Source organism: Dromiciops gliroides, chromosome 1 (genome assembly GCF_019393635.1).
Source record: "Dromiciops gliroides isolate mDroGli1 chromosome 1, mDroGli1.pri, whole genome shotgun sequence".
NCBI lineage: Eukaryota > Metazoa > Chordata > Mammalia > Microbiotheria > Microbiotheriidae > Dromiciops > Dromiciops gliroides.
In genome coordinates this window covers 602,014,379-602,034,781 of record NC_057861.1, presented here as the reverse complement: position 1 = coordinate 602,034,781, position 20,403 = coordinate 602,014,379, and the positions used below count along the sequence as shown (strand labels likewise).

General features: G+C 42.4%; 2 protein-coding genes across 4 annotated transcripts in view; both read right to left on the bottom strand.

Annotated features, from left to right (window-relative positions):
- Nucleotides 1-10,610, bottom strand: part of C1H9orf24 (chromosome 1 C9orf24 homolog) — a 62,923-nt gene extending 52,313 nt beyond the window's left edge. The window contains exon 1 of one of the 2 annotated variants that reach the window (XM_043978983.1): nucleotides 10,344-10,610. In XM_043978983.1, the coding sequence (XP_043834918.1) occupies nucleotides 10,344-10,478 (135 nt within the window). In that variant the 5' untranslated portion in view covers nucleotides 10,479-10,610. The remainder of the gene's footprint in view (nucleotides 1-10,343) is intronic. The other variant, XM_043978982.1, reaches the window with a different exon arrangement.
- A 2,439-nt stretch (nucleotides 10,611-13,049) lies between these two features.
- Nucleotides 13,050-20,403, bottom strand: part of FAM219A (family with sequence similarity 219 member A) — a 103,124-nt gene continuing 95,770 nt past the window's right edge. Inside the window, exons 5-6 of one of the 2 annotated variants that reach the window (XM_043987591.1) lie at nucleotides 17,717-17,771; nucleotides 13,050-16,988 (exon numbers count right to left, since the gene is read on the bottom strand). In XM_043987591.1, coding sequence (XP_043843526.1) covers nucleotides 16,833-16,988; nucleotides 17,717-17,771 — 211 coding nt within the window. In that variant the 3' untranslated portion in view covers nucleotides 13,050-16,832. Of the gene's footprint in view, nucleotides 16,992-17,716; nucleotides 17,772-20,403 lie in introns of both variants that reach the window. The other variant, XM_043987584.1, reaches the window with a different exon arrangement.

The following is a 20,403-nucleotide window of genomic DNA, read 5'->3' as shown; positions in this document are numbered from 1 at the left end:
TATCATCTATCTATCTACTTTTTATTCCCTGGCAGTATATGATGTTCATACCTTTCATTTGCCTCTTCCCTTATAGACTGTAAGCTCTTAGAGGGCAGGGACTATTTTCTTTTTTGTCTTTGTATGCCAGCTCTTAAGAGCATAGTAGATGCTTAATAAATGCTTGTTGCTTCATTGGATTTAGATTTTTTGTTTTTGGTGAGGCAATTGGGGTTAAGTGACTTTCCCAGGGTCACAGCGCTAGTAAGTGTTAAGTGTCTGAGGCCGGATTTGAACTCAGGTCCTCCTGAATCCAGGGCTGGTGCTCTATCCACTGTGCCACCCAGCTGTCCCTGAATTTAGATTTTTAACAGGGGGATACAGCTACAACTGGAGAGTTGGAAATTCTGAAATTGCTAGGAGCAATAGGTGGCTAGAGGTTTGGAGTTTTAATATTATATATATGAACAGTGAATAGAATACTGTGAATCAGGGAGATTTAAGTTCAAATTCCACCTCAGACTATTACTAGCTGTGTGACCTTGGGCACATCACTAACCTATTTTAATTTCCTCATCTGTAAAATGGAGTAATAATATCACCCGCCTTGCAGGCTTGCTGTAAAGCTTAAAAGAGAGAACACATATAAAAGTGCTTTGCAGATTTTCAAATGCTATATACATATTACCTCTTTTTGTTATTCTGATCTCACTTAGTAATATATTCTAATATAAAATAGAGATGTATTTCCCTCTGGTCATGAGAAAGTGGGAAGGAAATAAGAATTTTAATGGGTAATGGAGGCAGAAATCAATTTTAATAAATTTATGAAGTATTGTATCATAATTATCTTTATGTTTTAACTCTAGATTATTTGATCCAAGATAGAACCTGGTCAGATTCCAAGTTCAGGCTCTAAGTTGTAAATTGAAACTGCTTCCTGGGGCAGCTGGGTGGTGCAGTGGGTAAAGTACCAGCCCTGGATTCAGGAGGACCTCAGGTCAAATCTGGCCTCAGACACTTGACACTTACTAGCTGTGTGATCCTGGGCAAGTCACTTAACCCTCATTGCCCTGCAAAAAAAGAAAAGAAACTGTTTCCCTAAATATATATGAGATCTAGGAAGGAAACTTCTTTCTGAACACATGTGAGAGGTCTAGGGGGAAGGGGTAGTTTAAAGCTCAGAAAAAAAAATCTGGTAGTTTATGTGAAGATTGAACTGAGTATAGCCCCAGACCATGCCCATGAAGACAGATGGGAAATGATGCTCACCCACCTTTCTTCTTTTCTCCTCCAGTCCTCTATGCCTATATAAGGATCAGGTATATCACTACAGAGGAAAATTACCTATACCAGAAGCAAATATTTAATCTAAAGCTTAGCAATTGAAATGTTCAATGTTAATGGAATTAATTCACCAATGAAAAGAGAATAAATTATAGCATGGATTAGAAAACAAAAAAAATAACAATTTTCTGCTTATAGGATATATATCTGAAGCAGGAGATTCATACAAACTCAAAGTAAAAGGCTGGAATAAAATCCACTATGTTTCAGTGATCAAAAAAACACCTCAGGAATTGCAGACATCATTTAAAATTCATGATACTAATCAAGACCACAGGGCCCAATATACATGTATCAAATAGCATAGTAACCAAGTCTTGAAGGAAATTCTAACTAAATATAATGAGATATTAATTTTGGATAACCTTTATATTCCTGGCACTTGACAAATCTAATAGAAATATAAAGAAAAAGGACATTATAAATTTAAATAATGTTGGGAAAGTTTTAAGATATTTAAGGAGACTCCTAAATGGAAATCTCAGAGAATATATGTATTCTCAGGTTTCTGTGTGTCCTAAACAAAAACCATGTGATAAGCCATAAAGAAGTCAGTAGGAAAGTAGATATCTTAAATATATAATTTATAGATTATAATGTGAAATTGTAAGAAATAGGAATAAGAGATATAACCCTAAATTAGGATGAAATGATGATATCCTAAATAATGAGTAAATCAAAGGCCAAATTACTAAATACTTTTTAATATTATGAAAGAATACTGGGGTCAGCTAGGTGGCACAGTGGATAAAGCACCGGTCCTGGATTCAGGAGGACCTGAATCTGGCCTCAGACACTTGACACTTACTGGCTGTGTGATCCTGGGCAAGTCACTTAGCCCTCATTGCTCCACATACACACACACACAAGAAGATAATGAGTCAACACAGTAAAATATATGAGCTGTACCTAAGGCAGTCCTTAGAGGAAATTTTGTATATATGACCACATTAAGAAAGGAGAAAAAGAAAGGACTAATGATTTGAGAATACAATAAAAAACCTAGAAGACTAACAATAGTTCCCAAACAAATGTAAAGTGGAGATTTGGAATGTTAAAAGTGAGATAAATTACACAATATTTTAAAAAATTAATAAAGTAAATAAAACACCTAATTAAAATATTAATAAAGTTTATTAAAGCACTAAATAATTTGGTTTTATGAGGGAGAATAAACCCAAAATAACAGAATAAAAAATGAAAAGAATTATTCAGATCAAATAGGACACAAATAAATATCAGAAACTACTGAACAAAATTATTTAACAAAAAACTGAAAACTTAAATAAAAGTAATACCTATAAAAAGATCAAATACCAAAATTAATGAAAATTGGAAAAAAATTATCTAAAAAGTTATTCCAAGAAAGAAAAATAGCTCAGAAAACCAAACTAGTCACAAATGAACTCCTATTTAAAAAACAAAACAAAACAACCCTAGGTTAAGATGATTACAAGTAAATTTTATGACATCTGAAACTATGCTACAAAAACTGTTTTCAAAAACAGAGAAAGAGAGCACTCTACAACATTCCTATGAGATAAGCATGTCCTAGATTCTGAAATCAGGGAGTGAGAGCAAAGAACAAGAACTATTGACCAATATCACTAATAAATATTAATGCAAAAATATTAAATAAAATTCTGTCAAAAAGTAATTAAAATCATTCTGACCAAATTGGAGTTATGCCAGAAATGCAAAGATGGTTCAATATCTTATGCCATAGATTATAATAAATTCAAAATAGATGAATAAAAAGTCATACTATGAAAAAGTTAAAGGAGAATGGAAGGTTATATCTCACAATTGCGGAAAGGGAATGAATCACAGAATAGACAATATTACAAAAGACAAAATAGATAATTATTAAACAATTTTTAAACTTTTGAACTTATTTGAACAAATAAAATTAAAGCAGCTAGACTTAGAAGAAAAGATAAAGACTAAGAAAAAATCTTTACACAAGTTACTCTGATAAAAGTATAAAATGCAAAATCTATTGGAAATTGACACAAATATGTAAGATCAAAAGCTATTTCCCAAAGATCAAAGGATACAAACAAATGGTTCTCAAAGGGAGAAATGCAAACTGTCAACAGCCATTTTTAAAATGCCCCAAATTGCTAATGATCAGAGAATTGCAAATTAAAAAAAAACTCTGTGGTACCATGTCACACACATGAAATTCCCAAAGATAGAACAATTCTGTATTGGCAGATAATAGTCTAGTTAGATTAGGCATCCTTCCTCCAGAAGGAAGAAGGAGAAATGGAGATTTAAAAAAGCTAGACTGGGGGCGGCTAGGTGGCGCAGTGGATAAAGCATCAGCTCTGGATTCAGGAGTACCTGAGTTCAAATCCGGCCTCAGACACTTGATACTTACTAGCTGTGTGACCCTGGGCAAGTCACATAACCCCAATTGCCTCACCAAAAAAACCCAAAAAAACCAAAAACTAGACTGACTGATAAGTCCATTGACTTTAGCTGTTGACACCAAAGAAGTTCTAACAACCTCAACCTTATGTTTATTCCTAACTGATCTATTTATGATTGGTATAATATCTAAAAGCATTGGGGGCAGAGAGGAGAAGGGTTCTGTTTATTGTAGTTTGCTGCACTTATAAAAAACTCTAGTTCCCTGAACCTTTATGGAAGGCTAGTTTCTTCTATGTTGTCATCTCTCCTAAGACCAAAATTCTCCCTGACCAGATTGGCAAAGCAGGGATTCAGGAAAATAGGCACTACTGGTCCCAATCACTTTGAAAAACAATTGGGAATTATGTAAGAAAAGTTACAAAAGTGTTTATCCTCTTTATCCTAGTATTGAGATAATACCCAAAGGAGGCTACTGACAGCAAGAAAAGACTTATCTGAAAGGAAACATTCATAGCAGTATAATTTGTAATTCCCCAAATTTGAAAGCAAACAGTGTGTCCTAAGACTGAGGTCAGGTTGAACATATTAAGTTAATATGAGTGTATGTAGTGGGTTATCTGAAGACTTCAAAGCAAAATAGGAAGACTTAGATGAACAAAGCAGAACCGAAACAACAATAAACACAATTACAACAACTGTAGAAATGAAGACACCTTCAAATAGAAAGAAAATTCAAATAACATTATTAGACAATGTAACAATTTGGCAATCATATATCTTTCCTTTCTTTTAAAAAATGGAAAACTTCTAAAGGGAAAGATAATTTGCAAAAAGTTATAATTTTTTCAGATGAAGAAACCAAGGATTCAAAGAGGTAAATTTGCTCAAGGTAACATGGTTTGGAACCAGTACTAAAACCTAGGTCTTCTGATTCCTACTTCCATTGTAATGACTTTCCCCTTTGTCTACCTCCCTCTACTGGTATGTGTGGGTAGTGCTTCAGATATGAACTTGGGGACCAACTCAACTGAGAATTAACTTTCATCCCAGTCCACGGACTAACCAACAACAGTTTAACTAATGTTGAGTCAATTCCCAACAGCTCATTCAAAAAATGAGATTTCCATTTTGGGGACCTCCCATTGAGAGCAGACGAAAGACACTACACATCTACCCTATACCAGTAGCAGCAATTTTCCTGACTCAAGGGCAGGATATATAGAAACTCACAATGTGGGGGTGGAAGAATCAAATCCTGCATAAGACCAAATGCTCCAAGGACAGGGTTCCTTAAAAAGCAATCTTATGAGGGCAGCTAGGTGGTGTAGTGGATAAGGCACTGGCCCTGGATTCAGAAGGACCTGAGTTCAAATCCAGCCTCAGACACTTGACACTTACTAGCTGTGTGACCCTGGGCAAGTCACTTAACCCTCATTGCCCCACACCAAAACAACAACAACAACAACAACAACAACAACAAATAATCTTACAATGAGCAACTCTCCATTAAGGTATCAAGAGCTAAAAGTTCTGAAAGAGCTTGTACAATGAGGGAGCTTGTGTAGACAACTAGTGGGTGATTAGAGGGAGTCAATAGTTTTCTATACTGTGGCTCAGATAGGTGAAGCCATTGCCTAATATTAGTAGCCCTCAATTGTAACACTGCACTTTTGGGGTCAACATGCCAAATGGCTTGCTCCCAGCCTTGGTTAGAGATGGGGACAGAAGACAGAAAACAATACTTTTCCTAGCTTTCTTCTGTTGTAGAAGAAATAGAGCTAAATTGAAATCAGTAAATAACATGTGAACAATTGCTAGATATTACATGACTACACTAATGCATTGGTAGTTCTTTATATTTTGTTCTATATGGAATAGAATCAAAGAATCATAGAATGATAGAACTAGAAAGGACTCCTCTACTCAGGACACCTTGGCACTACTTCCTAGTCTACCACTGACTAGATGTGACCTCAGTCAAATCATTTCACCACTGTGGGCCCTCGGTTTCCTTATCTGTAAAATGCAACCATTGATGGGGGCAGCTAGGTGGTGCAGTGGATAAAGCACTGGCCCTGGATTCAGGAGTACCTGAGTTCAAATCCGGCCTCAGACACTTGACACTTACTAGCTGTGTGACCCTGGGAAAGTCACTTAACCCCCATTGCCCCACAAAAACAAAACAAAACAAAACAAAAATGAAACCATTGATCTTCTAAAATCCCATCCAGTGCTAACATTCTAAGATTAATTAGTGAGTTACTAAGATTAGTAATTTATTGGAAAAAATAGTAGGAGCACAGCATTATCAAATTTTAGCGCTGACCTTTAGAGGAACCTTTGCTATTATTTAATAACAGGAAATTCATAACTACCTCCTATCTACCCAAGCCAACCCTTTTCTGTTGTTGGGTAGCTTTAACTATTATGCAGTTTCCCCTTATATTGAAAAAAATACAGTCTCATTGTTAAACATTGGTTCTAGTTCTGCCCTTTGGAACCAAACAAAACAAATCTAATTCCTTGCCCACTGGAAAATCCTTCCAATAGGAAAGTAAGCCATTATATCTCCCTAAATCTTGGCCCTTGTCCTACCTCCTCCCTCTACTGACAGATAAGAATATAGGCTCAGTAGAGTTTCATAGAAAAAAAAATTATAACTAACTAGAATGCCAGATGTAGTTCCTATGATAGTGATGTATGTGTGTATATGTATGTTTGCATATACATGTGTGTAGTTGTATATATGCACATGTAGTTGTGATATGTGTATATTTTTGTGTGTATGTGTATATATGCATACACACATGCATACATACCCACATATGTACATATGTGTATGTCTATCTATAGATATACATCTCCAATATACAGCCAAGCATAACTGGGCCTCAGTTTACACATCTATAAAATGAGGCTGTTGGACTAAATAATTCTAAAATTCCCTTGCAGTTCTAAATCATCCATAGGCCTCTACAGTCTAGTTCCAAATGATCTCCCATAGTTCCCTATCTATAGATCCCCTGTTTTAGCCAGGTCCATCCTGTTCCAGTGCCTTGCTTCTTTATGCTTTCACCTTTGTTTATACCACTTTCCACTATCTAGAATGCGCCCCCCCCCCCATCCTGACCTAATCTGCCCCATCCTTCACTTCTCAGCAAGTTTCCTAAGTGCCCTAGTGGTGCAGCTGAGCTTCTGCAGTGAGCACACTCTATTCCCTGAACTTGGATCTAAGCTTGCATTGCCTGATGTTATTTAGAATCTTGCCTCTTCATCTAAAAGCTTCATGAAGATAGGAGTAGACCACCTTAAGACTTTTGTGTCCACCCTATTCTCTGGTGCCTAGCTTCTTAAACTGTGGGTGGAGACCCCATATGGCATACAAAAAAAAATTGGCAACAGTAAAATATTATGTATACTGTGAGAGTTGGAATAACGTCCCCTGCTGGGAGGAACATTTTGTGAGCCCTGGCCTGAGGACATAGCCATGTGACCTTGGTGTCAGGAAGTGATGTTTGCTTGTGGGTACTGTTGATCAAAGCTATCAGCCAATTAGCTTGGAGCTGTGTGTGTATGGATGGCCCTGTTTCCTGTTTCACAAGAGGTTTCTGGGAGGAGTGAGGAGTGAGGGGGGTCTCTCTTTCACCTGGGACCTTGTTCTGAGTGGAGCTGAGATGCTGGCTCGCTGAAATAGATAGATGAAGGAATCTTGGCCTCTTTCTCTCTCCTCACCAAATTCATATGCTCCTTAATAAATACTTAAAAGTCTAAACTCTTGCTAAAGCTTATACTCTATGGCAACCACTCATTAGATTTTTAGACAGTCTAGCTAGAATTTTAGACACCTTACAGATAGCAGCTTTACAATACCTATTTTATATAACCTATATACTCGGGGTGGTATAAAAATTTCTTGGGGGAAAAGGGATTACAAGTGGAAAAGGTTTAAGAAGCCCTGCTCTAGTCTAAGGATCTTTGTAAAATGGATACTCAATAACTATAATCATAGGAACCAGAGCTGGTAGGGCCTATGATTCTATTATTCTCAGATTCTCTAGTGGGTCCTAACTGATGGATCATGAATAATCAACCCTTGGGTGGCTGTGGAATTGTTGCAAGGGGTCTTTGAATTTATTTGCAAATCTAAGAATAAGCAAATATGCCTTCCATAGACTAATAAAAAATCCAACTCCTATCAGATGTGAGCTTTTTTTGTGTTTGCATTCAAAAGGAGTTTTCATACTCAAAAAAGTTGAAAACTATTGATCTAATCTAAACCTTTTTTTTTAATTTTAGTTTTGTTGATAGGCTTTTTTTTTTTTTTGCAGGGCAATGAGAGCTTAAGTGATATTTGCCCAAGGTCACACAGTTAGTAAGTGTCAAATATTTGAGCCCGTATTTGAACTCAGGTCCTCCTGAATCTAGGGTCCATGCTCCATCATACACTGTGCCACTTAGCTGCCCCCTGTTGATATGCTTTTAAAAAAAACTACCTGAATCACTTTCCAATATTCTTCCCTCTTCCCCAACCCACCCCTTCTTCCTTTGTAAGAAAACAATTAAGTAAAAATGAACTGACATGTGTGTCTGATATTCATAGCCGAAGTTCTCCTCCCCACCCATCTTTCAATTCCTACCATCCCCCATTTTACAGAAGAAGAAACAAAAACCAGAGGGAAAAGGGAATTGCACATGGTGGCAAAACTTGCAAGTGAGGGCTAGGATTCAGACCCAGGGCTTCTGGCTCTAGGGTTCTTTCCCTCTACCACATTGCCTCATTCTATTGATTAATTATCTTTATCTTTCACACCTGGGGCTCCCTGAGAAGGCCTGGTTTCTTTCTCATCCAGTCGTTTGTCTCTATCAGGGAGATGGAAATGCCCCTACATAGAAGCCCCTTGACCTTTGAACCAGGTCTCTACCAGGGACCTCTTCTTGGTCCCTTCTACCTGCTCTCTCTTATCCCGAGTTTCCTCACCAAGGTTCAAAACCTTCCAGACAAGTTGTAGATTCAGTTAATCCTTTCAAGCTTGTCATTTTATAGTTCATGCCTGATTTGTCTTCCCTCAGGAAAAGAGCAAAAGGGAACAAGGCTTGGGGCAGCTAGGTGGCGAAATGGATAGAGCACCGGCCCTGGAATCAGGAGTACCTGAGTTAAAATCCGGCCTCAGACACTTAACACTTACTAGCTGTGTGACCCTGGGCAAGTCACTTAACCCCAATTGCCTCACTAAAAAAAAAAAAAAAAGGGAACGAGGCTAAATATTAGAAAGAATTTTACAGCAGGAATTGAAGAACTGCTGGGATGGGTCCTGGAGGGGAAAAAAAGCAAAGAGGGGAAGAAAGGAGAGGAACTTGACTTGCTTTATTTGGGCAATGGGTAGCGCTGACCCACTAGTATCAGGGGCATTGATAGACTGACCCCTGAGAGAGCAGTAGGAAAGATGTATTTTATTTGTTTCCAAGCTAGTTGTTTGCCTATAACATGGATGGAATGACAGATGACCAGAACTCTGTAATTCCACTGTAGCATTATCATTCAATTCTTGATAATCTACTTGTGGATTCTCCATGACCAGGATGGAATTCCAGGCTAGTTTTCCTTTGCCCCTGTGCTAAAAAGCTCAGTCAGGCAGAATGAGGGCAATTCTGTGGTAGGACAAAGACAGACAAAAAGGGGTTTCTGATCCAAATCCCATTTCCCTTTCATTGATACAGATAAATGAGATAACTATCTCAGAAATCATGGGGGTGGTCTGGGGGTGAATGAGTCTTTGGAATGCCCCCAGTGGGATGAGAGAAATCTGCATCCCTGATCTCAGAGGGTCCAGATTGCAGCTTCCCAGCCTGCACCCTTCTGGAGTCATTACCCAGAAGCAGAGTGTGGGGGGAGTAGAGATGAGAAGATACCCAGGTTCTAATCTTAGCTATTTCCCACTATTCTGTGTCACCTTGGGGAAGTCATTTTACTTCTCAGTCTCATTCTCCCAAAGTAGAGATAATGCCTGCCCAGATTAACCTATAGCATCAAATTAAATTAAGGATGTGAAGTCATTTGAAAATGTGATGAAGTGCAATATAAAAGAGAGATAAGGGCAGAGGCAGTCCTAAGGGCTAATTCCTTATATGAGAGACATAATTTAATCCCTACAGGCCAATGATGGACAGATTGAAACCTCATAGGTACCTTGTGCTACCTCAGTGGGTTGCCTTGAATGACCTCCCACATCCAACCACCATTTCTCTCAAACATGAGTGGGCAATCGATTTCATACACACAAAGGCCTTCACAAATATGCATACTCCTGCACAGAGACACACAGTCGTGATCACACACACTCTACACATAATAGAACCATGGAATCTTGGAGTTGGAAGAGATCTCAGAGAATATTGAGTCTAATCTTCCAGACCCAGAGATATGCACAATGTTACACAAGTGGCAAACATTTCATCTCATGCACAGTCACTATCACACTCACACACACAGACATGGGCATATGTTGTCACAAATACACTCGTCTCCCATCACACTCTTTCACAATTGGCTCTCAGATGGATGAGATCTCATCACCTCTCCTTCCCAACCCCGTCCATGTTTCCCTCCTCCATTTCCCACATTTTTTTATTCCTCTACTCACCTTGCTTACAAACTTGTTCTCTTCCCACGCCCATAACGGTGGGTCTTTATAGTCTTGCTTGATGGAAGATGGGGGTCTATAGGAGTCGGTGTAGGTACTTATAGGAGTCTTGGTCTTATGAGCAAAGAGGAACATGGTGGAATCCAGGCACCACCTTTGTGGGTAGTGCCTTCCAGAGGCTCTGCCTGAGCATCTGGAAGTACCCTGTTCCCGAGGATCCTGCACCACTTGTTTATAGGTGTTGCTGGGCTGCTGTGATCCATCTCCCCTCTTGGTATCCTCCCAGATACCCTCCCGTCCCCGTACCCCACCCTGCACCCCACTGATCCCAGAGCTGCCTATTGTGACATCATTGCAGGCCAGCTCCCTCCCTCCCCATTAGGGTTAACTGGTGGGTCCCAGGAAGTCATAGGCTAGAGCTTCAAGGGACCTTAGAGATCATGGAGTCTAATATCACTTCATTTTTTAAATGGGGAAACTGAGGCTGAGAAGATAAATGACTTGTCCAGGGTCACAGAGCTAATAAGTATCTGAGATAGGATTAGAACTAAAGTGTTCTCATCTCTAAGGTCCAGTGTCCTACCAGCCATGCCATGCTGTCTCTAGGTCAACATCTCCCCACCTCCTCCAACCCAAACAATAATTCCCTCTCCCTCTCATCATTAAGACTCCTTTTAGCATCACAGTCTTAAAGGTGAAGAGACCTGATAGTATCATCTAAAACAACTGCTTGCTTTTTCCCTCTCCCCATTTTCTGGATGAGAAAATTGAGATGAGAATTTACTTGCCCAAAGGAACACAGTCAATGACAGAGCTGGGACGAAGAGCCAAGCCTAAGTGTACCTCCAAGATGCACAGAAGGCTTAGATTGGTAAGTTTATTCTGCAGCCTCTGAAGGATAAAGCTTCAACTCAGACCCTTAGGGATCTCAGTAAGGTAATGAGCTCCCTGAGCTTCCCCTCTGTGGGGACCACTAGAATTATAGATGGTGGGTCCTTGGAGAGCTTTCTTGCCTGCTACACATCACCTCTCCCTCATGGAGACCAGGAGGGAAAGGGAAGGGGGAGGAAGAAAAATGGGGCCAGGCAGACTTCTGACAGCCCAAGGTAGAGGGAACAAGAGCTGAGCGGAGCATCTTTCCCAGACAGCGTCCAGATATTCTCCACCATCCCAGTCCCTCATTTGGTAGCTAGTTACTTTGTATATATATTTTGCATGAGGCAGCTTGTTATAGTGGACAGAAGGCCTGTCTTGGAGTCAGGGTAAATGGGTTAAGACCCTTTCAGCTCTAACCGCTATGATCCTGCCTCAGGAATGAAGTTGTGCTATTGCTGCTTATCTGTATTAGTAAGAGTGTATTTTCTTTTCTTTTTTGAATGGTCTTAGATCATTGTATTTCTGAGAATAGTTAAGCCATTTATAGTTGATCATTGTACAATATTGCTTTTACAATGTTCTCCTGGTTCTGCTCACTTCACTTTGCATCAGTTCATGAAAGTCCAGGTTTTCCTGAAAGCATTCTGCTTATGATTTTTCTTTTTTTCCATGATTCAATGGTATGTTTCAGTTTATTTAGAAACTTCACTGTGGATAAACTGTACTTTCATTTGGAGAACATTGTTTTCCAAATATCACTATTCCCAAGAAGGTCATTGGGGCTACTGCTTGTTAAAATTTTTCAGCTTGAAATACAGGAACAAATGGATGCTCATTATTTCTTTTTCTTTTCTTCCTTTTTTTTTTTTTTTTTTTTGCAGGGCAATGGGGGTTAAGTGACTTGCCCAGGGTCACACAGCTAGTAAGTGTCAAGTGTCTGAGGCCGGATTTGAACTCAGGTCTTCCTGAATCCAGGGCTGGTGCTTTACCCATTGTGCCACCTAGCTGCCCCCATTATTTCTTATAGCACAATAGTATTCCATCATAATCACATACCGCAACTTGTTCAGCCATTCCCCAATTGACAGATATCCCCTTAATTTCCAATTCTTTGCCACCGCTAAAAGAGCTGCTCTAAATATGTGTGTACATATAGGTCCTTTTCCTTTTAAAAAAAGTCTCTTTGGGATACTGACCTAGTAGTGGTGTTGCTGGGTCAGAGGATATACAGATAGTCTATTTTCTCACTGAAAGTTCTTTACACCACGTACACAGAGTTTTAGCCCTTCTCCCTTCCTCCCCTCTTACCAGTTCTATATTGTAGATGGTTATTAAATATATGTTGACTTGAAAAGCCAGACTCCCCTATATTGGCAGCTAGGTGGTATAGTGGATAGAGCACTGGGCCTGGTGTCAGGAAGACCTGAGTTCAAATCTAGACTCAGACACTTAATGTGTGACCCTGGGTAAGTCCCTTAACTGCTGTCTTAGTTCCCTCATCTGTAAAGTGGGGATGATAATAGCACCTACCTCCCAGGGTTGTTGTGAGAATGAGATATTTGTAAAGACCTCAGCATAGTACCTGACACACTATATAATTGGTTGTTTCCTTATTTCCTTTCTTTCTACCTACCTCAAAGCAGGGCTATGTTGAGGTTAGGGATGTTATTGGCTAGCCAAGGAGACTCAAGGCTCCCTGCATGGCCAGGTCTTTCCCCGAGTCTGAGGGAGAAGAATCTAGAACCCAGGTATCCTGCCTCCCAACCGCACTTTCCCAGCCCCCCCCACCTCCCCCAGTGAAGCAAGGAGCCATGGGGCAGGCTTGTTCATATTATGCTTTTTAATATCATTAATTGTGTTACACGACACACAACCAGGAACGATGATAAATACTGCGATGGAAATGTTAAAAAAATATTATACATGTCTCATGTCTCCAAAAAACACACCTTTTAAATAAATTAATGCAGAGTAACTGACACTCCAAAGGAAGAGAACCCACAGTCATGAGGACTGGGTCGAGGGCCAGGGGCAGGGCTGGGGACCAGTGAGGTTAAGGCAAGTACCTACATGGACAGGGTCAGAGGGAAGGGAGGGAGGGGAGGAGGAGGAGGAGAGCTGGGAGGAAGGGGGCTGTGGTTGCAGGAAGGGGTCATATCATGGGAGAGGGAGAGTTATACAGAAAGCTTGATTCTTCCAAATGCCATGAAGTGGTCTGGGGGGGGCTCTTGCCTCCCACCCTCCTCCCTCTCTCTCCCAGCCCAGGGGCCAGAAACAGAGGGGAGAATACCTTGGCTCCCAGCAGTGAGATAAGGTACCACTACCACCTCCACAAAGAACTTTCTCTTTTCCTCAATTCCTTTTCCTTATCCTACAGGGACCCAGGGAGAGCAAGCACAAAGCGCATCCAGTCAACTCCACATCAGTACACAGGCATCCCAATTTCCATTCTAAGGGACTAAGCCATACTGATTTTGGTGATGGTTCAGTCTCTAGGCAGAAGTGAAGTTAAAGGGTCCACCTGAGATGGGAGAAGCAAGAAGACAGGTGGGCTCACGGGGCCTGACTGTAGAAAAGGGGTCTAGAGGAAGAGGGGAGGTGAAACAGGGCAGTACAGGACTTTAGGGTTGGGAAGGAAAGACCACTGATTCTGGGGGTCAGAAGACTTCTTGCACATGAATGGGGTATAGGAATAAACCAGTCATACCCTTGTATGGGAGTCTTCATGGCCAGTCTATTTCTGTCCAAATGATTTGTATACCTGCTTATGGTTGGGTCCCACAATTCCCATGGGCACACTCTTCTGGACAACCCTACCCTCAGGGATGTCACCACTGTCTTACACTAGATTGGGGTAGTCCCCAGAGCGGGACAGGAGCTACAACTTATACATGGCTGTCCACTTAGCTCCTTCACCCTAAGGGTTAGGTGGGTGCTTCTGAGGGGCCGACAAATAGTAGTGGGTAGGGTAGGAACCTCTCTACCCTCTCAAAGCCACACCTGACCTCTCTGGGAACATTAAATGGACGCTTAGTGTGGGTGGAGCTATTCATATATATAGAGAGATATACATACACACATATACACATATATATGTACGTATGTAAATGTGTAAGGGGGGGTGATGGTTTACAAATGAGTGAATATAACTGTATGTGGTATCACATGAAGGATGGAGGGGGAGGGCACTCCTTCCCCCTCTACCCCCTCAAGGTGGGGAGATCCTCTTCCCTTGGGTAACTAGGCTTGAGAAATCTTGGGCTAGTCTATAATCTGTACCCCAAGCCCCAGTCCCACACAAGAGGTTGAGAGGCTGAGGTCGGGCACACAAAGATAGGCTAGAGGGTAGGCAGGGAGGGAATGGCCTTGCTGGGTTTAGGCCCGGGGAGGGTCCTGATGCCCTTTACTGTTTCACAAATCAATTCGACTTTTCCAGAGCTGGCCTGTCCCAGGTGAGGCAGAGGACCCCAAAGCTTGGCCTGGTCTGGTCCCCTTTGATCCTGCTCCTTCCACCTAATAGGCCTCTTCCACCTTCCAGCCCTAAAGGGCAAGGATCCTCTGGACCTTCCTCCTTCCCAAGGTGAGTTTTTGCTTTTAGCAAACAGAGCCCCAGAGAGCCAGGCAGGCGCTGGTGGGTATACCAGCAAACGGTTCTCCCTTGTACTCACACGGCCCTTTGAGGGCACTGCCTATCCTGGAGCTAAGAGCATTCCTTGGCACTTGGGATCATGTCTCTCTTTCCCTGCTAAGGGGAGGCAAACTCAGGATCCAGGACCCTCAGGAAGAGGGGCACAGGGTGGCTTTTTTTTTGCTCTTTTATAGCGCTGTCAGGGGCCCTACTCCCACTGTGACCCTTCTAACCCAAACAGCAATACTAGCAGTAGCACAGACGTGCACGGACATACCCTACACATACTTATACAGATATCTCTCTCACACACACATACACACAGGCAGAAACAGATACACACAGAGATATACTACTGCTTGCCCAAAGACATATGCCGACAGAAGACATACACCCACATGTACACACGTAACCACACACACACACACACACACTCACACACACTCACACTTCCCTGAAGATGCCTATTCTATGCAGCCTCCGCTGAGCTTCATGAAGGATAGGATGTGAACAAAGGTGGTGACTACCCAAGTGGCGAGTTCAGCCCATTCATGAGTGACGGTGGGAAGGAAGCTAGTTTTGTGGGAAGGGGAGAGCCGGTTCAGAGGCAGTCCCTGGACTGCAGACCCAAAGGACATTCTAGCCTGCTGAGAAAGGAAGAACCTTAGGGCAAAGGAGGCAGGGAGGCTTGGGGAGGCTCAGCTCTAGCTAACCACAGAGCAGGGGAGGGGACTGACAAGGGCAACTGCCTTCCCTCCTCTCCTGCTTCCAGCTCCCCACAAAGGTTTAGTGGCAGGCAGAGAGATGGGGAGGAGTGGGATGAGGCTGGGCCAGAGGTAGTTCCCTCCATTCACCACCATCCCTAAAAACCCACAAGGGCAGCAACAGAACCAGGCAGACAGGAGTTCATCCTCCTTCCCACCTTGGTCCTGACCCCATGCACACTGCTGATCCCTTTTCCCTTCTAAACAGAGAGAGGGAGAGGAAAAAACACAGACAGAAGGTTACAGAGAGAAGAAGAAGAGAGACAGAGGATGGCAGCAAGAGAGGAAGTTGCTCTCCTGGTGGTAGAGATGGGAGGGCTCCCCTCCACCCTCCTATCCCCTGGGAAAATGATGGGAAATGAAGCCAAGAAACTGTGCCCGAGTTGGATGGAACAGGAGGGGAGGGGGATGGAGACTAAACATTAACAAAATCTAAAAATCAGTATGTAGGTCAGAAGGCAGGAGTAGGACAAGCCAGGACCAGGAAAGAGAATGAGTTCCCATAGTTCACATCATGAGGCTGAGCCAGGGCAAGTCAGGCCAGGCTAGGCTGAGTGGCCTTGGAGCCGGCCTTCTTGAGCCATTTCAGGAGGAGTCTTTGGGGTGTCCTTCGGCTACCAGGTGTTATATTTCTTTAGCAGATCATCATGGGGGAAGACTTGGAGCCTGAGCATCCTAAGGAAATCAGACTGGGTCACGGCTTGGCCTGAGGACAACCTGGGAGAGCCCTCTTCTGAATGAAACACAGCCTGACTCACCCTAGGCCTGCAGAGGCCAGAGGCCAGGCTGCTTCCCTTGTCTGAATCCTCTCAGCCCTCACTAACCCCTGGTCTCTCCTCCTCCCATCTCCCATCTCCCCCTCCCGCTCTCCCCAGACTTTGGGCCGGTCTGTCTGCTGTAGACAGTCACGGCCGGGAAGCCAATGGAGGTGGTGGTGGTTTTGGGGAGAAGGGGAAGCTGGCTGAGTCCCCTTTTTTAAACAAATCAATGAACAAAGAGCCCCTACCACCCTCCCCCCACCCCCCAGTGAAATCTCATTTTGGTTTCTCCCGGCTTTATGAACACAGAGGTACACGTCCTACCATAGGAGGAAGCAATGGCTGTTAAGAAGTTGGCCAGTAGCTAAGGTCAGGACCAGGGCCCAGAATGGGAATCAGGGTGGGAATGGGCGCCAGATGTGCCTCCTCCCCCCTCTGCCCCTGCCCTGGCCCATGCTGGCCGTTACTGGATGTGGCAGGCAGTAGAAGAAGTGGCCTGGCAGCACATGCAGGTGGGGTTCACAGATTTAGGGGGGATGAGGTCGAGGTCCTCGTCATCGGGGATCTCATCTAACCGGTAACCATCCTTCAACAGCTGGATGTTCAAGTCTTGGTTGATCTGCTGTAGACAAAGGAGAGGGTGATCAAACCTGGGGTAAGTGGTAGGATGGGGCAAGCAGGCCCCCTAGTCCTAGCTAGCCCTGGAAATTAATTTGTAGGCTCTATCCTCCACCCTGCAAAACCCATCTCCTACTTCCTAGCTCCCACCCCATCTCTGAGACCACACCCCCTACCTTTCAGGTTCCACCTTTGTTTCCCAAATATCCCCTTATCTTTTATCCCCCCATCTCCATCTTCGAAGTCCTATCTTTTCTTTTTTTTTTTTTTTGTTTTGTTTTAGTGAGGCAATTGGGGTTAAGTGACTTGCCCAGGGTCACACAGCTAGTAAGTGTTAAGTGTCTGAGGCCGGATTTTGAACTCAGGTACTCCTGACCCCAGGGCTGGTGCTCTATCCACTGTGCCACCTAGCTGCCCCAAGTCCTATCCTTTCAAATTCAACTCCCACCTCTTGGACTCAGATCCTATTTCTCATCTTCTGTTCCTGAATCTTGGTCCCATTCTGACATCTCAGACACTTCACTACATATCTCCTAGATTGTCACCACATCTCTCAGTCTCTAATCCACCATTTTTTCTGCCCAGGAGCAGAAGCAGTCCTCAGTCCCATCCCTTTTCCCTAATGCACAATCCTCTGTTCTGATTTTTCAGCCTATCACAGGGCCGATAGCCAGGGCAGATGCGAGTCTCTTTTCGTGGTGAAAACTTCCAGATGTTCCCATGACTCACCTCTGCTGAGGAGTAGCCCGAGGAGGAATATCTGGACATGTCAAAGTCATCATCGCTGCCAGTAAAGATGGGAAAGAAAAGATCAGTGGTGAGCTTGGTTCCTCAGTCTGACTTCTTTGGGGATGGGTGGGTGAGGACCAAAACACTGTCCCTGAACTGGGGCTACAGATGGATTTCCACTAGTTAACAGACTACCCTTGCAATTAATTTGGATTCTCAATGCCACAGCCTAACTCCCGTTCAATGGGAATAGTTTTATAGAGACAGAATTATTTAATGGGTAGAGCACTGGGTTTGAAGTCAGAAACTACCAAATCTCAATTCAGATTTAGAACTGGAAGAAAACAGAGATAACCTCTTTTTTTTTTTTTTTTTTGCGGGACTAAGGGGGTTAAGTGACTTGCCCAGGGTCACACAGCTAGTAAGTGTCAAGTGTCTGAGGCCGGATTTGAACTCAGGTCCTCCTGAATCCAGGGCCGGTGCTCTATCTACTGCGCCACCTAGCTGCCCCAGAGATAACCTCATTTTACAGATGAGGAAACTGAAGCCTAGAGGGGTGAAGTGAGGCATTAAGTAGCAGAACCAGAATTGGAACCCAGGTCATCTGTTTCTAAATCCAGTGCTCTTTCACTTCTCTGGGCCTCAGTTTCCTTATCTGTAAAATCAAGGAGGTGGCTTGAAAAATCCCTATGATTCTTTCAAAATGGAAATCCTTAATTCCTATCTATGAAGAATCCCTTTTCTTGAGGCCCAGGGTGGGGGATCTGGGGAAAGGATGGGAGGTGGGTAAGAAGAACCAACCATCCGGCCTCCCTTTTTCCTTATATCGCCATTAAGCCAATGCCTTCAGTACCATTTTTTTTTTTTTGTGGGGCAATGGGGGTTAAGTGACTTGCCCAGGGTCACACAGCTAGTAAGTATCAAGTGTCTGAGGCTGGATTTGAACTCAGGTACTCTTGAATCCAGGACCGGTGCTTTATCCACTGCGCCACCTAGCTGCCCCTTCAGTACCATCTTAAATGAACTAAGCTCATTTTGTTAGTCCATGTAATCCTACTCCCCAAATAGGACTCACTAAGCATCTCTCTTCTTACTCCCTTTTCCTACCTCCTTCCCTTTACTGGTATTAATCTAAGTCCACTCCACTTTCTTTTAAACTAACATTTTTTAACTTAATGAATATCAACAAACACTTTAATATACAAAGAACAGAGAGGATTGCACATGAGATTATATTAGATACAGTCTGTGTTTTTCTTTCTTTCTTTCTTTCTTTCTTTCTTTCTTTCTTTCTTTCTTTCTTTCTTTCTTTCTTTCTTTCTTTCTTTCTTTTTATTGCAGACAATGGGGGTTAAGTGACTTGCCCAGGGTCACACAGCTAGTAAGTGTCAAGGGTCTGAGGCCGGATTTGAACTCAGATACTCCTGAATCCAGGACCGGTGCTTTAACCACTGTGCCATCTAGCTGCCCCCCAGTCTGTGTTTTTAAAAAGATTTCTATTAAAATACAACATGATACTGCCAACACTACCCTGGTTGGCTGTGTCCCCTTTTTAATTTTCTAGGCAAGCCCTCCCTTTTCACTGTTTTCTGACATGCAAACTGGGCTCTGGGAATTTCCCTCAAGTGGCCCAGAAGTTCCCGTGGTGTAATACCCTTCCAAGCCAACCCATTCTGCCTTATTCTAAGAATGCTTAGGGCTCATTTGTCCTACATTTACTGTTTCCTTTTATAGATGGGGAAGGTAAGGTCCCAAGACAGGTGGTGACATGCCCAAGGGTACACAAAGAGAAAAAAGGAGTAAAAGGACCTAGCAACCAGTCCTTCTTCAACATCGTCCCTTGTTGTCCCAATGAATGCATGAATGAAAGAAAAAAATCATTTATGAAGAGTGAATGCTTGCAGTGTTGCTTCTCAAGGGATAGTGTGAATATGACAGAAAAAGGAAATGATATATATTGGAGGAGATGTGGGAAAATTGGGACACTAATGCACTGTTGGTAGAGTAGTAGACTATCCTACCATTCTGGAGAACAATTTGGAACTATACCCAAAGGGTTATAAAACTGTGCATACCCTTCGACCAGCAATACCAGTACTAGGTCTGTATCCCAAAGAGATTAAAGGCAAAAAGGAAAAGGGACCTATATATACAAAAATATTTATAACAGCTCTTTTGTGGTGGCAAAGAATTGGAAATTGAGGGGATGTCCATTAATTGGGGAATGGCTGAAGTTGTGGTATACCATTGTGATGGAATACTATTGTGCTATAAGAAATGAAGAGCAGGATGGTTTAAAAAAAAACTGGAAAGACTTACACAAACTGTTGCAAAATGAAGTGTGTAGAACCAGGAGAACATTGTACACAGTAACAGTAACACTGTGTGATGATGAACTCTGAATGACTTAGCTATTCTCAGCAATACAAAGATCTAAGATAATTCTGAGGGACTTAGATGAAAAATGCTGTTCCCATCCAGAGAAAGAACTGATGGAGTCTGAATGCAGATCAAAGCATACTTTTTTTTTAAACTTTCTTTTTTTGTGTGTTTTTTGGTCTGTTTTCTTTCACAACAAGACTAATATGGAAATGTTTTGTATAACTGCACATGTATAATCTATATAAAATTGCCTGTCTTAATGAACAGGGAGGAGAGGAAGGGAGAGAATTTAGAATTCAAAATTT